Raw genomic sequence first — 18,111 nt, 5'->3', positions numbered from 1 at the left:
TATTGAATTGCTGAATTATTGTGTTATTTATGGTGACAGCCTAGGTGATAAACTAAGTATGCAAAATGGAAGATAATCCAAGCAATACAGCCATCGTTATTAGTGCTGTCAATATTATGAGATCAAGCATGTAATAGTTCAGAAATACATTATAAAGTGGCATAATAGCTTTTCATTTATACCGTAATCAAAGGACTTCTCTTTTCAGCCAGCTGATGTATAAAATAAAATTTAAAAAGAAAACAGAAACAGAGAACCAGCTAGCCTGTTGTAAATAGATGTAAGGACATTTTGAACAGTTTGGTAATATTTTTTTTTTAATTAAGGGGGTACATAGAAAACAGGATGATCAGCAGGGGCCCTTATTAAATATTAAAATGGAAACTGCCAAGAAAAACTCCCTTTTTTCCCCTCACATAAGCTAATGCACAGTGTTATGTCCCTGTGCATGTTGCTGTATCTCCCACTCTCTCTCTCTTTCTCCTTCTTTCTCGCTCTCTTCCCCTCTCTCCACAGACTGCTACCATTTGCCTTTCCTGCCATCAATCATTATAATTCTGCTATGTTCCTGCCCACCTTCCACCAATCAGAGGGCGAAGCCCAATTTAAAATACCCGCCGGTCATCCTGTGTTTTGCATGAATCCATTCATTCTGCTGTGTATCTGCCTAACTGTATCTGATTTTGTGTCAATCCATACTCGTATGTTTCGCTAGTTCTGTATTTGTCTCCCTTTGCCATCACCTCATTGTCATCCCATTATCTGCTACGCCGAGGCATTGGAACTGCTGAGACAGAGGCCTCTGTACTCGTGCAAATGGGATTGGTATGTCTGTATGGACACACTAGGTTTGGAGTGTATGCCACCCCCTGTATTTAGGTTTAGTTAGTTGGCGTTAAGATAGGTGGGCTGTTGTTTTGGGATTTTCACATAACCTTTGGTTTTGTTATTTTCTTTTCGTTGGCAGTTGGCCCTCAAAGACCATGATTTGAGTTATGGCTCCGGGTCTGTTTTTTTATCCAAATATCTCATGCTATACTGATTTATACTACAGCACTGAAGCGAGTATGGAACCTCAGCTTGGGGGGGTTTGTTGAGATGTAGCTAGTTAGTATGGAAATTTAACTGACTGGTTAGCACTCCTAGAACCAGATATAAATATATTATTATTTTACAAGACAAAATAATGATAATGTTAATGGTAATTACAGCTTTATAGTACTTCACTATTTTGTAATTGGTAAAACTTGTACAGCTTTCCTTTTTCTGTTCATTTATTGTACTAAAAACAGAAGGAGATTTGGGGGTCAATATGATTTTCACGATCAGCAATTTGCATGGAAGTTTGAAATTATACACGAGAGGCAAGTTAACGCCTTGACGTCATTAGACATGTCATGTTTTTAATTTTCCTAATAGTGTACTTTATGAATGACAAATTATTCCACATGCAAATCAGGTATATCAAGCTGATTGACTGTTGATGTTAGGATTCTCCTGGAGATCACGGGTCTGTTTGTCAGTTTCATGAATTCTTGGGCACCCCTTACAGCACTAGAGAGCTTAAGTACACATGCCGATGGCATGAATGTTGTTTGTCAATGGAGGCATTTAAAGGCCTGCTGTAGGAAGTACTTAGAAGCCGAATGTACTACAGTCGTGTGATTGTCCATTTATTTCATCAAGTCTTTGGCTTGACTCTGCCTTTGCTTTGAATGAAAAAAGACAAGCATGTCAGTGCACCATAAGTTGGGCAGGATCGAGAAAACAATAGCGTCACAGCAGATATCATAATTCCAACTGAAGTGTACTCGAAGACCGTGGCAAAATTTGGTTCTTAGACGGAAAAGCTTATCTTTATTTAGATTTGTATTTGTCTGTTCTGTAATCGATAAAATAAATGCTTGTTAACAAGTGTTCTTTCAGTCCAGATTGCAGCTCTACTGTAAGCGCTCTTTCCTTGGAACTGGAATAAAAGCAAAATAAAGTAACTGAGCATAGTAATTTCTGACTTCGCTCAGTAATCTTCTTCCCTGCTTTTAGTATTGGCCTTCACACCCTACGCCAGACAAAATGGATTTGAAAACATGAGGAAACCTCTGACACTGAAAACGCAAGTGAAAACAGCAAATAAGTGAAAACAGTGAAAGTTTTTCGGTCTATAGACTTGCTGTAGGTGCGTATAGCCAATGATATCAAAGATATGCTTAGAAAATAAATGCTGTTCTCACTCAGCACATTGGATGGGATGGGACTCAAATGGTTAGTAAAAATATGTTTATTTAAATCCAGAATTACATGGTGAATAAAAGGTACAGACGGCGGGTTTGAGCCCATAACAGGCAAGGTCAATGTCAGTTGTATCTTATTGGTACCGAATGATCATCTTCAACCCTTGCTGAAGCCTTGCTTCTCTTCTCCTCCATAGAGTATGAGCACACAGTAAGATGTCCAGTGTTCATTAAACTTTAACAGAGTACGTATGTGACCAGCAGGGACTGTATGTACTCTGCGAGAGTTGATGTAATCGTAAACATTTTAGTGTGCAGTCACCCGGCGGCGTGAGGAGCGTGATGCCGATCCCGTCCTCGTGCCACGGCCATTTCAGCCGGCAGATCTCAGCCCGGTTGAGCATTAATGGGATGTTCTGGAACAAAGGCCGAGGCGAGGCCTTTCCACTTCCACCGGCCGAGTGTGAGCTGATTGATTTTCTGGTGGAAGAGCGGTGTCATATTCCTTCCTCCTGCAGAAATCCGGATGCTGGCGGATTGTTTGCCGCGGTGCATATTAGCTGTACTGGTCACACGTGATGGCCCCGGCAAAGTGACTTTACATCAGGAGTTTCTTTTTTTTGTTATTCATTACCTGAAAGACAGTGACAGCCGCTGCGTGGCAACACTGCTTGGCAACGCTGTCAATGTCCATTGCCTGGGCCCCTTGAAAATATTTGATGCTGTCTCCAAAGAGAAACTGTTGCTTCTCATACCCTCATTACTTTCCTTTTTACTATAACTAAATAGGAAACTTAAAAAAAGACTATAATGTAACAAGATGTCATTCCAGAAAAATCCCCTGCCCTCCCCCACTCCAAAAAACCCCCCAAAAAAAACACTTTTTATCTACTCCTGAGCAATATCTGACTCACCTATTCCACACAGTGGGCATTTATGTGCTGTCTCAGTATCCAAAGTAAAATACTGGTGCATTTTTAAGCAGTTATAACACTTGTGTCTAGAAATAGAAAGTCTCTGGATCGTATCCAGACAGTAACATGAAAGAATTACAGGAACATTGATGAAGGCATTTGTGCCATCTCGCAAACATGCACCCAGAACAAGGATTTTTTTTATTACTCTTTCTGACAAAATACTCAAAGAATCCTGTCGTCTTTGGTGACAGATTAATCCTTTGTGAAAGTTCGTCACTGTTTTCTTGAATTAAGTGTGACTAACTGCTCTTGATATAAAAGCAGCAATGACAGCTAAATTGTCATGTGTTTTCCATAAGCATCCTGAAATTAAATGAAATCTTTTTAGAGGCATATCGCAGCAGCCTTCCTCATTACGGTTTTTAGTCTTTGCTTATAGCTGAAATATTTGTAGCTTGGAACAAAGTTTTGATGCTCTGTTGGTTGAGCAACATGATTTGTGTCCTTATTTCAACCTTGTCATGATGAATATACAGATTTGCCTGTCATTTGTAGAGACAGGTGTGGATGCACAACACATTTGCATTTGCTGAAACAGAGCACAGATTTCATCAAATCTGATTTTTCCTGTGTGCTGCCTGACTCACTTACTCAAAATGGAAAAAATGATCTTGTCTCGAAAAACTTGTCGTGCCTTAATGGTGACCTTAAATCCAACCTAAAGTTTTCTGGATTGGAATATTATTTTGATTAAGAATGGGAAATCATATGATTAAGACGATTTACTATCTGAGCAAATCATAATACTATCGACATTGGTTAAGAAAAATCTTTTCTTTTTTTTTTTGCAACGTGAACCGACAGATATATTCAGGACAGACTGCATAGCTGTCTTTTATTACATAATGTCAGTTTATTGCGGGTGGATATTCAGTGAAGGAATTCAGGTACAGTGCTTTTTTCAGAGGTACAACAGTGGTGTCCCACCCAGAAATCACCACCACCCAATTAGGTGTCATATCTTGCAAGTCCATACAAGTGCTGTTGAACATATCATGCTTTTAGTCCCATTACATATGGAATATTGTTTATAACAGTGAGACTTGTTTTATAAAAAATTTAAAAATATAAATCAAGTTATTTATGGAGTTCATATTGATTCATTGTAAATGTGTTTCTTTTCCAATGCTGTGATAGTTTAAAATTAATCAACATGCAAATGCCTGCTCATAGAGTTCAGTTGAGTTCGGTTTTAACAGGGACGGTTGAGGATTTATGGCTGTGTGTCATGGAAAGGTGTGATAATGAGTGAAAAACAAGTGTCAGACAAGTGGAAAAACACCTCCACTTCAGCCTGGCGTCTGCACCACCCAGAAGCTGCGCCTACTCCCGGCTGGACCATCCCACTTATGTACTGAATGCTCATTTTGTCATCTCACTGTGAGAACCAGACTTGAAATCCGAGGGCTCCTCAGCATTAATCTAGCTGTGATAACCAAAAATATCTCATGCTCTGGAGCACTATTGTGGAGGACTTTTGTTGGGCAGAAGACCCATGTACGAATCCCCGTGTGTGGCTGAGAGTTCGGTTCCCGCCATTATACTTTCCGTACTGTTATCCCATCTCTGTCTGCAACCTTCTCTTCTTTCCCCCATCTGTGTGAAAGGAGGACAATCTACCTCCTCAAAAAAAAGTCACAATGTAATGTAAACAGTTCTGGACGGGGGTATCTGCTGAGCTAATCAAAATGAGCCGTGTATCGTGGCTCTGTGTGTAGTGATTCAAGTCAAGCCCTTGTGACGTTGTGCGTGCTTTGGCGTTTTCTACAGATATATACTGTATACGGTCCTGCAGTTTACTGGCTTCGTACTTTCCAATTTAACCTGTCAACACCACGTGCACTTTGTGTGGGAAGCAGTTGTTTTTGCATCATTTTGAATAATGTGTGAATACTCCAAGGCATATGTCTGTTCTTATTTACATAATTCTACACAATCCTGTGCAAATGTGCACATATGCCTTTTCACCTCTTGTTCACCTTTTACTTGTTCATTTGCCAGGACTGCTGAAAGGAAGTCTTCAGCTAAATGCACTATAATCCGCTGAGCAGGTTGCTGATGTATTCAGTTGTTTTAGCTTAAGTATTAGGTTGTAGTATTTTTTTATTTGACCACAGCTAAATAAAACTTACCATGTTTGTTCTCTTTAATGTTCTCTGTGTATCTTTGACAAATATAGTTGATTGTGAGTTCTTTCTAGCCTCATTAAACCATGAGATGGATCTCCATGTTGCTCCATTGGCTTAGCTGTCACCCTTATCCATCCCTTATTCCACAGAACAACTCAACCCCCAGCCTGAAGAGCAAAGTGGCTGTAGGGAAACTCGACCCCAGTCCTTATGGGCCACAGTGAATGTGGGGCTACATAACACCATTGCTACACGGCGACTTAACCCTGATCCAGGAAGGATACAAAGTCAGTAGAGCTACTTAACCCCATTTCTGTTAAGTGGCAGTGTATATTGGGCAGCTGAGCCCTGTTTCTGGAAGTTTCTGTAGCACTGCTTAACCCCAGCTCATAAGAGAATGATGACTGTGCAGGCTTAAAAAAAATTACATGTCAAGTAAGGTGACTTTATCTGTCTTTCAGGCTTCATCAGAGTACTCATGAAGTGAAGTGCCTGGACAAAAACAGGCGGGTTTATTTTAAATGTAAAAAAATGTATTTTAGTGATACATTCCGGTGGGTTTTCTATGCTGGACTGATGCTCACAGACCCAGTTCTCACTTTGTAGTGCCAGGTCACCTCAGCCTTGCTCACAGACCAATGCTCACTTTGTAGTGCCAGGTCATCTCAGCCCCACCGAACAGAAGCTCAGAAGGGAGAGTGAGGCAGAGAGAAGATGGGAGAGGAACAACGAAATGGCAAGAAACAAGGGAGAAAGCAGTGGAGATTGAATGCAATGAATAGCTTCTAAACAGTTTTTGCACACACACACACACACACACACACACACAAATGCACCCACACACACACAGTTTCTAAGACATTATTTATAATTATAATTTTCCATTTTGTTTATTTCCATTTCAAACAGGCCAGAAAGGTATGATATTGTGGATACTCTATGGTGTGAATATGTACAGTATGTACAAAACTTAGAAAAGGAGTTCACAAAAGTACAGAAAAAGTATACTTTGCGGCTTTGGCAGTTTGAGCAGTTCCAGGCTGAGGGAGAGGAGTCACTCTGAAATGAGTTCCCACCTTGCTGGGAGAGACAAGCATAGTGGTTGTAGCAGGTGTGGGCAAGAGAATATGTGTAGAGCAGTAGGAAATGGGTGAAAGATTAAGATGGCAGTGATATTACATAGATCACACTTGGCGGCATCATTTTAATGGCTAAATCATTTGAGTAGGTCCCTCAGTGTGAATTTGCAGCATTTTACTTGAATTCTTCAGTTGCTGTTTATGAACGTGTACCTTCTATTTGCAGGACAGTATGGCTTGAGATATTAATTTAATGAGCAGTCACTTGACAAGGTTACTCATACACATACACACTTTATTATGGAACCATTAACTAACATTGGCATGCAAAAATTGTGCTAGTTTGAAAGGAGAATGTGTGCATAATTTTTCAAAGAGGCCCATTGAATGAGAAAAACATTGTGATTCCATTGTCCTGTCCATATGGTTCATGATTCTTTCACATCTGAAAGGTAAATTGCAGTAGTTCCCAGAGTTCTCTGAGGATTTGCTGTTCCTCGCCTTCCAAATAGACTTGTGAGCCTCTTTAAAAAAATTGAAATTATGTAATGGGTTGGTAAGAAATGCCACTTTTTCTTTTTTCGCTCTCTTTCCCTTTCCCTCTCTCTTTTCTCTCTTTGGATAGAACACCTTTCCTGAGCATGTAGGGGAATGGATTCATACAGACACAATGCTAAGGTGTCCACTGTCCATTTCAGCTGAAATTATGCTTATGAATTATTTGCTATATAAATATGAGTGGCTTCATTGGACCTGAACACCCAGCTAAGTGTGTGTTTTTTTGTCACATATTAAGATCTTAAAGGCCTCTTGAGTCCAGGGTCTATTGTTGCAAGGACTGTGACATCTACCACTCATTCATCTCAGAAGAACAACTTAAAAGTAATTTCTTTCATAGTTTAGTCTCGCTTCAACGCATTTTTTAAAGAGTTTTGCCTCTTTTTCGTCTTTGATCACTTGTAAGGACACAAAGTAAGTGCTCTATTTTCCCTAGAAGCATTCCTGGAATGTGCAGAAGACACGTCCGTTAGACACGTCTCTTACTGCTAGCGTCCTGTCAGCATGATGGATGACTGTTCAGAATATGAATGATTAAAGGTGTGCAGAAACCTCGGTGTGTGGGCCTTAGGGGGTTTCCCAGCATGCTCTGCTGAACCCCCCCCCCCCACCCCCACCACCCCAACAGAAGCTGTCATGAAAACTTTGAAACTGGACCTGCCTTCAGAGCCCAGTCAAGGTCGGGACCGGGGCTGATCTGAAAATGAGTCAAAGACACGTGTGGATGTTAGGCTGAGGAGCAGATTGAAACACTGAAACTCAAAAAAGGAAATGCAGCGAGGTGGAGAACTTCTTCCTCCAGGTGTAATCAAAATTACCCCCGTTGATGATCCATAAATTTAACAGAGAACAGAAAGTGCGGGTTATCTTATTGCTCTTATCCCCTAAATGACAATGAGAATGAGGCCAATGTGATTTCACACAGGTAACCCCTTAAGAGTGATGCTACCATCCATACAGGAAGTATGACTGTTAATTCATTTTGTGTTAATTAATTTTAATTAACTTGCTCATACACAGACCTTCATCCTAAGCAGCTCACAGGGTTTAATGATGTACAGCACAAATTGCCAAAAGCAGAATAGGATGTAGCCCAATTAACTGAATTCCCAATTAATAAAGTTTATGACTAGCCATGACACGGCTTCCAAACTAGATTTCAACTGGGATAATTAATTTATGACAAAAGCAGCCATTATTGCATTGTGCGAGTTGCATATAGATTTTCATTGATTACACTGCTGATACACCTCACTGACTTCATTGGGTTTAAATTGATTGCTGATTTTAAGGTGTCAACAAAACCAGAAGGCCCTGTGGCTCTCCAGGACCAGAGCTGGGTATTTCTGTCTTAACCCTTATATTCTGTTTACTTATTAGCACTGGAGAAACTGTAACCTGGGTCAGATATACCCAGGACATTAGTAGAACTTTAAATCAAATGTATGCAAAGTATACTCCATATACTTTTTTCTTTAACTCAGTTCCAAACAATATAAAATATATGTATGGTTAATGGTTGCCATTTACCTCTGCTAGATCACATTCAACAATGAAAGTTTCATTAAGTTTTGTGATGAGGATGTAATTTATAAGTCCACATTAATGAAGGCGTGGGGACATAAATCATGTTTATCTATAAAAAATTTAAACAAAACAGTTTTCATGCTGTAGATTACTGTTGTATTGTTTTGAGCTGACATTGTCAATTATTTTTCATCTTTATCTTATTATATTCATAGAAACCACATAGATAACAACACATAAAGCAAAAACAGAAAATGAACAACAAATAGAAAAGCAAAACAAGAACCATATTTACCCTGGTCTAGTCGCCAAATGTGAAATGTATCTCTCAAAAGTGGCATTCCTGTTTTACTGAAAGTTTAAAACAGGTCAATCTGACCCAAACCAAACAAGAGGGTTAAAGTGTCTTAAACTCCAAGTGAGCGGGAGACTCCTGCTCACTGAAGGCTGGGTATGTCTCATCACTGCAGATTCAAGAATAAGAACATGAGCTCCCAGCTCCTGTGTGGTCCAGGTCCTAAAGCTGAATATGCCTGCATATTATCAACATGTTAAGCTATCTTGTCATCCTGGGAATGCAGAATACACACGTTGCAGCTCTTCAGCTTATACAGGTTATTGGGGGTCCTCATAGAAGGCTGCTTCTTCTCTCTCACCCTCTAATTTTCCTAAGAATGACATTAGGCAGCTGTGCTGATAGAGCCACAGTAACAAACTGGGAGTGCTACACTTATGTCCACTCAGGATGAGCAATCGCAGACAAACTGCAGGGGTGCACTTTCAGTCTTAGCAGAGATGACAAGTTGGGGCAGAGAGAGGCAAGTTCCTGGATTTTCTGTCCTGATTTTCTGATTTTCTTGAATGGGAATCTATGGGACTTTTTTCTTCAGCCCTTGCATGCACATTCTTTGAAATATTCATATACTAAGGCTGCTTGCTCTCGATGCACATTCCGGATGCTCTCCAGAAGGACCACAATGCGGTAGCAATTTACAGACCCCATCCTCCATTGACTTTCATTCGAACATGTGTATCTTTTATATTTTCACCATCTTTGGTAAAAAACCAAGCCTGTTTTGGGGACAGTAGTAGGCTTTACTTGAAAAATGCACCACACCTTAGATTTTGTATGCACGGTTGACAGAGGTGCCAATTTTGAGATACATACATGATCAGTGTTTTAACCCAGCCGTCTGACTGAGAGAGAGTGAGAGAAAGAGAGTGAGAGCTGTTCCATGGCCTTTGCAGTGTGTGAAACTGGACCCCACCTTGACAAACGCATGCCTATCGCTTGAGTCATTGTCATGGCGACGGGACCTTGGGGACTCATTCCAAAACTGAAACTTCTGCACATTAAAAATAGAATATGAGAGAGAGAGAAAGAGAGAGAGAGAGATTCAAGGGTACCTATGGCTGTTTTCTGAAAAAATACTATCTCTGTAGTTTATTTTACAGATATAATTTGTATCTATACCTATGTATATGTAATGTATAGAAATAAAAAGAACACAGTGTCCCTGAAGGGAAAATCATAAATTACAATGATGAATAATTGTGAATATCACCCTCAAGTGAAAGTTAGAACACCATACCAAACATTCATTAACAAATTCACTCTAGACACATTGTTCTCAAGTATATATATGGATAAAAGAACACTTAAATTTATGTTGGAAGTTGGAAGCACACTGTGGGAGGAGAAGTCTAAAGTTACCCAAGACTACTGTCCTTTCTTTTCCCCTTGGTAATTAACTGAACAATTAGTGCTACTGTTTGGCTAGACTGTATTCACACCTGACTTCCAGGTAAAGGGGAGGAGGAAAACCAGCACTTCTCTGGCCCTCGAGGACATTGAGTAACAGGGCCCCAAAAATGCATCCTATTAGGTTCTGCATCCCAGCATGCATCTTGATTTAAGACCTGCCAGCAGCTGTATGGGGGGGGGGGGAGAGAGTTACAATGATTCCACGGGCCCTGTTGTGGTGGGGCCCAATGTAAAATCTTTTCACAGGGCCCAAAACCCCCAGGGCGCTCCTGTCTGCTAGCTATAAAATTGCACCAAATAAACAAAAGTGATCTTAAACACGTGAGGCAAGGTTACATTACATAGGAAATATGTTTCATGTTTCAGTGGACAAAGCATTTACAAGTGGAAACCATGGGTCATAATAAACTGTGCATTGAAATAAAAGCCCATCTTCATCTGAAACATGTAAACCAGTGATCTCAAACTCATATCTTGGAGGGATATCATATGTGCTGGTCTTTGATGTGTTCTTACTCTTAAGTCATTGATTGGCTAAAGAGTCTGGCCAACTTGTCTCAAAGGCCTACATTGACTGTCAATTGAAAGGAAAGACTGAGGCTCTCCAGGAATGAGTGAGTTTGAAAACCCTAATTCAAGCACGCAAGCACTGGAAAAAGTGCACAATGTATGATGAAGAGTGAAGATAGATATCAAGTCAACATTAATATGATGGTAAACCCCACCCTCTCTCACCCCTTTCCCTCCACCTTAATTTGCCCCAACCACACACACACACACTTCAGGACCCTGTTGCTAATATGCTGCTGATGACTTTCTGATGAAAACGGGCCCCATCTGTTTTCTCCACCCTTGCTGCCTCTTGTGTCACATGACGTTGGCTCTTAGCTAAATCTAAAAGGGGACCAAGGCAGGCACATTTGAGAATTTCAGCACTTAAAAAAAAAATCCGAACTACTTTAATAACCCTATGGAAGTACAAGTAAGAATCAATGTCTTCATTCAACAGCAAAGAAAACAGGTGCTCTTATAATCAGTGGATAACTATATAATTGTCATTGAACTGCAGTGAAGATGCATTTACATAGCGCTTAAAAAGCGCTATATAAATGCCATCCATTTACCAAAAATGCCTGTTAGAATGCAGTTGTGGGAGTTGAGATCATATTGAAGTCATCAACACATCTGGCTTTGAAATCGCCTGTCCGACTTGGGGTAGAAAATGCAAACCCCTGTCATCGATATTAAGAAGAGGAAATTATTTTGTGATGTTCCTGTAATTTTTTTTGCAATGTTCTGTCAATCAGTCAAACCCTCTGACAAGTAACCATATATTTACACCCTGACAAGGACACAGTTATATGTTAGTTTTTGAGCACAGTAATTCCACAGTAAACAATATTGCGCAAAACCCCACGTACAACTGCGTCCTTGTCAGGGTGCAAATCTATGATAACTTGTCAGCGGGTTTACTGCATGAAATGGTAAATACCCCGCCTGGTGTGCATCTTAATATGTTTACATGTATTAAACTGTGTGTCTCCATGGATTTCAAGTTCAATGTCATGTGCACACCAGTACAAAATGCCTAATACTTGGTATCTTACTGCGTGCACACTGCATTGACCGTGTGTCGGCAGAGGGTGTGATTGCCTATAAAGGGAACAGCCAGTTGTTTAAAATCCTTCTCGGACGGTTTCAAATCCCCCCTTGCGCTGGGGGAGGAGAGGCGAACGAGAGAACGAAGGGAGGGTGTGTGTGAGAGAGAGAGAGAGAGAGAGAGAGAGAGAGAGAGAGAGAGAGAGAGAGAGAGAGCAAGCGAGAGAGAGTGGGGAGCGAGCGAGCGAGCGAGAAAGAGAGAGAGGCCGTGTATGTGTGTCTGTGCTTGGGAGAAGAGAGATCGCAGGAGGTGCGCGTTCCCAACGAGCGCAGCCAAGGCGGTCTGAAAGAGACAACGCGAAGACGGGAGAGGGAGGTGGTGGGGGTGTGTTGCAGTGGGGGAGTTGTTAGGAAGGGCGGAGCGAACAGACTGTCAATCTTGGCGGCTACCACAGCGAATGGGCGTTCTCTATCAGCGGGACACCCAATGGAAAGTGACGCTCCTTGTGTCGCTATGGTGACGGGGTTGTGCCCGGGGTGGCTGTGATGGGTTGACAGGTGCGTGACAATCGGAGCTCTCTGCAAGCATGTACGCCAAAGGCAAGAGTAACAACGTACCGTCCGACAGCCAAGCCAGGGAAAAGTAAGTTTTATTTATGGGGGGGAAATCGCTATATTGAAGACAGTGCACCAACGGCGGGGAGGCCAGACGCTTAGCTGCAGTGGAAAGGCGAGGTGCTCTCAGTAATAGCAGCGGTAGCGGGAGTACTGTATTGCCTTTGAAAAGTTGTTATTGTCAGTTGCCAGCGCAGGGCAAAGAGAAACTTAAAAAGCTTTATATTAACTTTATGAGGTATATGGTTCCGGAAAGGCAAGGGGGAGAGACAACCAAACTGAATTGTAGCTTGCAAACTACAGATTCAGATCGCGTTGTCAATCGGAATTTTAGCAGCAGTATTTATCGGCGCTTTCGTTTGCTGGCTGGATTGCTGCGTTAGCTAGATGTCAAAATCGTGGCATCCAAAGCAACACATCGTCGATCAGTTCGGGAGTTATCTTGCAAGTTGCATGCGTTTAATGGGAAATGTTATAGGCAAAATAGGTGCGTTAAAAAGGTAGGCTAGTTGATGCTGTTGTTTCGGTGGCGAGTCGCCGTGAGCGTGAACTTTTCCCTGTAAGACTGAGACGACACTGCTTTTCATTGTGTGCCCATTTAGCAAACTGTTCACATCTCAACACGTTTGCTAGATCGCTATTTTCATGTAGCATTTTCATTTGGTACCTCACTAGCTAGCTAGAAGCTCTAAGGATGGACGGGTTCGGTATACTATGACTAGAAACCTTATGGCACTTGATTCTTTACTGGATCCACTTAGCTACGCATTCAATTTCATTAAGATTGGCTGTTGTATTTTGTGTTTATGTGTTTGTTTGTGTTTTGGATATGTTAAATCAATCAACGTAACCATTGCTAGTTGTGTAATGTCAGATGCCTAACTGAATTTCAGACCATTCAGCACCACAGCAGTCGTTTACATCGATGGGCTTGAATCAAGTAGCAGGCGTGTTTCCCTGACTGTATCCGAGCAGATTTGTTGTGGAAATAAAGCCTGTGTGGTGGTATGACCGTGCGTTCGGGAAATGCACGACGATAACCACTACAATGGTTTATTTTTCTTTCTTATTTTGAGATACGAGAGTAGCTTATGCTTCCTCCAGTTACGAACAAAACTCATGTGTCCATTGGTGCAGTTTAAAAGAAACTGGTAAGCACGCGCGCGGAACTAAACACAGAGCCATGCCCTCGTATCCACGCAGGGCAAAACACGAAACAGTGACATGCATAGACTGCACACGAGAAGCAGAGCATTGTCAAATTGCCTTAGTGGGTCAGAAAGATGTATTTATTTAGAATCACGCAGAGAAATGGTCTCATACGGCAGACCCCAGCTGGTTGTGCAACCCTGTCAGCGACAGTCTAAATTGCCTGAAACGACTGTTTAACATTGGTCTGTGTACCTGGAAATGTGTGTCCAGACTCATGTGTGTTTAATACGGATTGGGTTAAAAAAGTTTGAATGAAAGGGTGGATAGAAAAGCCAGAGACCGCTAATCGCGAACATCTGTGTGGGTTTTCTTTTTGTCCAGTATACACATCATCGCGCATTTCAATCGAGATCGATGCCAGACTGCTGCTCTCAGACACATCAGTTTTGCATAATGACGTATGTGGAGTTACAGCTAGTTTGACGGCTGTAGACTTTTCCCCACACTTGTGTCTACTGGAATGGATTGGCCATGAAACAGATGTAAAATAGCATTATATAAAAATAAGTGTCATATTAACATGCGTAAGAGCACACATAATACAGAACCAAGCCTACTAAAGCAAAACCATAGTGCTAAGCAAATCATTTATTAGCTAATTTTAATTAAAGTAATATCGTCTGTTACTCTACTCTGCTGTGTGGATTTTTATTGCTTATTGAATTTGTGACACGTTTTTTGTTTGTTTGTTCTTGTCTACCTATGGTTTATTAAACATATGCCATTGAAGAAAATAAACTCACGAATGTGTTCCCTCAGTTAACTTTTCAAAAGCACACCAGCAGCTCCTTGTTTCATAACTATGACACCAGCACTGACGTTAATGCCAACACATGCTGACGTGAACGTAGCAGTCCTTTGGAATTTGTGAGGTCGAAGTTTTACGCGTCACGTGGTTTAGCTGGAATGTTAAGAATGGTTCCTCGGTCTCGTTTTTGGATCGCTTATATCCCAATATACTGAACCTGAATTACTCCACCACAGACATTTCCAGGTGAATGCTTGGAAATGAAAGCTGTAACATTCACCCTGCATAAACATGTCCGATAAGCATATAAGCCATGCATCACCTTTAGTTTGTTGCCCTGAGTGTACTGCTTCATATTTCTATGTGCAACATAGGCCACCGAAATTTGTTGCAGCCTCTAGTTTCCTCTCGTTTAAGCCAATGGGCCATCAGTTTATGGACTGCCGTGCCTACTAAATGACCAAGTCACACAACCTGGCATAAAAGGTACAAATTAGATTGCTGATCCCAGCTGCTTAGATAACAGTGCCTCATAATAATCTATTGCCTAGTAGGGATATGCACAGTCCTCTCTTTGTGCATTTTGACTACTTTCTTTAGTCAGTTTTGAGTCAGAACTGCCAGATCCCCAATTTGCCTGTGCTTGCACACCTTCTCAGAGCCCCTATCCAGAAAACATCTAAGATTTATAGCGAAGGCATGAAAATAGCAGGTGCTTAGCTAACTATGTAAGCTACGGGATCTACTGTCAATCTAAATGAATATCACGACTGTGTCAATTAAGTGATTAAGGAGAGCTACATGGCATTCATTACTACCGCATAGGATGAAAGGCTTGTTGATCCAAGGCAAGCACGTGTAAACTGAGAAGAATACATGTTATGTGACACATCTGGCACATCAAGCCTGAATACTGTGTAGTATGTAATGTAAGTGGTATTTCCATAATTAAATGTGTTTTCCTCCTGCTTTTGCGCACTCTAAAATAAGGAAGCATTTAAAATTCATGTTTGAAGATGTTTACAGAAATAATGTCAAAAATGATCTGCTTCGTGATTTTTGTTTTGACATTCTATCCTGTTTTATAATGTAACTCTTTGGCATGCAATGAAGAGGTTTAGTATGCTGGCAAAAGACGATCAAGCATTAAGGAATTATGAGAAACTGCAGAGTGAGCGTGTTTCCACTGACATACTTAAAGTAGTCAAGTGTCAGCCCAAATTCTCTGGATTGGCTTGAAATTTACATTCGGCCACAGAACCTTTATTTGCGTTGTTTGAAGTGAGTTTCACTTGAATATCCTCCACAGTGCTTCACCCGCGTCTACACGCTCATTATATATTTATCTTACTGGTGTTCAACCTGCAGGTGCAACCCCTCTCCCAGAGGCAGGAGAAGCACTTTGCAGTGTCTTGTTGAGTCTAGATGCAGGTTTGAGTCTAGGAGCCTGGGCCTATGCACTCTACAATGGAAATGTTCGCATTGCCTGGGTAGGAAGGATACCTGCACAGGTACATTACCTGGGAAGGTGTCTCACTCTTCCCCTCACTCCCCCTGAGTCTCGACCGTTCGCGGTCGATACCGTTCCATCTCTGCTGGGTTTCGCCGGGCGAAAGCCTCCAGGGAGTCTGCGCGATAAGTCTCTCGCTGCGGGCCACCTCACCGCCTCCAACCGAAGGAACAACAAAAAGCCCCGGAATTAAACGACGCGCACCGGTGTCATTGCGAGGAGGGGCGAGAAGAAACGAGACAGCCGCTGCCTTAAACGGACGAGAGTAAATAAGTTTTGTTTTCTTTCTCCGTTCTATTTTTCATCAGGTTGAACCGAGCATTCTGCCCCCCCCCCGGGAATTCCTTTTGAAGGGAGATCTGTGACGGCTGACAAAGTAATTCAAAGGTTGACAGAAGGGTACCGGCGCGCCACAACGCTTTTTCAATTGCCAGGAGAATACTGAATCTTCTCAGAATCTGTGAATATCCTGTTGATAATGTCACAGAAGTTTTGTTGAGTTTGTTGGCAAGAATTCACGGGCAGTAATGGTGAATGGACCCAAGTTTTTTTTGTTTGTGCTATAAGAAATGCCCACAGAGGGTATAATTAGAAGAATTTGGCTGTTTAATCAGTGAGCGTTTGCTAACTAAACACATTCCATGGGGTTTATTTCAAAATAAATCAAATATGTGTTTTTGTTGACATTTCAAAAGTGGCTGAACATTTTTTTTGGACAGCAGCACTGGTTGGCCTAAGGCACTGAGTTTTGTGCTGGGCAGTAGAGTTATGACTCATAAGGGGTGGAGCTACAAATGGTTGTCAATCACTGATTCCAAACAACCAATCAGTTTTTTTTTTTTTATCTCAGTAGAAGCATACTGTGGTACAGATTGGCTGTTAACTCTTGAATATCCATCCTGGGGTTCAGAAAATGATAGGAAATAGAGGTTTGAGGTGCTATTGGATATAACTTTGAATTTTAACCAATGGTACAATTTTGTTATAGCATTCAATGTCAATTAAAAGTTGACTGTAGGGACATAGTAGCTTGCATGCATGTGGCATGAAGAGATACTCTGTGCTACTCTAGAGTGAACAGTCACTTTTTAAATGCACAGTAGAGCTTGCAGTGTTAATTTAACTCTAATAGAGTTTATATGAGTTGATGCGAGATGGATCAAATGTACTCTTGAGTAAAATTCACTCTTATCAGAGTTGATTTAAGCCTGAACGTTTTACTGTCTGCTTCCCTCAATATTTATGATGTAAAACTGAAAACATTGGACATTACCCTGGATGAGGGTATCTACCAGGCAAATGGAACATTATAAAACAAGCAATATCCTTGTAATAAAGTTGTGCACTTGCAAAAGCACACTGCAGATGAGAATGTGCAACAGTAAGATAAGCAGGGAAATGATGGTTCTGTGTACTTGCTAGTCTGCACACAAATGAAATCTAATAAGTTGCATATCTGGAGTCGGAAATGGATGTTTTGGACGGGGGGAGAGGGCCGACCAAGTTTTGTTCTTGTTTTCTCCCCTCTTAAAGGACCCGTAAGTGCTTCGGGAAAATGTACCTGTCAGAGTTTCAGAATAGTAAAATGAGAGGGAAAGCGGCATGGGTGTGGATTTCTTCTTTCCCCCGGTTATCCTGATCAACGTTTCAGGGGAACGTGACCCCATATATTCCCGTTTAGTTCCCATTTCTTCTTTTGTTTCTGTGGCATGGAGGCATCCCTGATGGGAATAAAAAAAGAGAATGACAGGGTTTTTCCTGCATTGAAATGTCTTAGGTGGGCTGCCTAAACCGTAAAAAAAAGATTGTAAAACGATTAGAAATGGTCTGTGAATTTATTGGTACAATTTCGTTATGAATGGTATTGCATTTCAAATTTTTGAAGTTTTGACTGCTTTAAAGTTTACGTGCAACCTTAGACACACTAAGTGAACTACACTAGAATGTATTAAAGAATTCAACAGACAGAGTGCTGACGACTCTGTGTGCCATCGAGGTGTCCACTATCGATGTGATTTTCAACAGAACCCACCTATCTTCAGAAGTTTTTGCTGTTTTATGTCTTTATAGGGCAATCGTCAGTTTATGCCACATCTGTCGACTGTAAATTATTTGATCATTGTGTGATGTAATAAGGCATAATTCGATGAGAATATCCGAA

The 18,111-nt window shown here is 41.2% G+C and overlaps 1 protein-coding gene across 4 annotated transcripts in view; it reads left to right on the top strand.

The window, feature by feature from the left end:
* Positions 1-12,114: 12,114 nt before the first annotated feature.
* Positions 12,115-18,111, top strand: part of ssbp2a (single stranded DNA binding protein 2a) — a 103,365-nt gene continuing 97,368 nt past the window's right edge. The window contains exon 1 of one of the 4 annotated variants that reach the window (XM_064296475.1): positions 12,115-12,508. In XM_064296475.1, the coding sequence (XP_064152545.1) occupies positions 12,453-12,508 (56 nt within the window). In that variant the 5' untranslated portion in view covers positions 12,115-12,452. The remainder of the gene's footprint in view (positions 12,509-18,111) is intronic. The other 3 variants (XM_064296477.1, XM_064296476.1, XM_064296478.1) reach the window with 3 other exon arrangements.

Source organism: Anguilla rostrata, chromosome 10, assembly GCF_018555375.3.
Source record: "Anguilla rostrata isolate EN2019 chromosome 10, ASM1855537v3, whole genome shotgun sequence".
Taxonomy (NCBI): Eukaryota; Metazoa; Chordata; class Actinopteri; order Anguilliformes; family Anguillidae; genus Anguilla; species Anguilla rostrata.
Note: the sequence above shows the minus strand (reverse complement) of the source record. Positions and strands in the feature narration are given on the sequence as shown.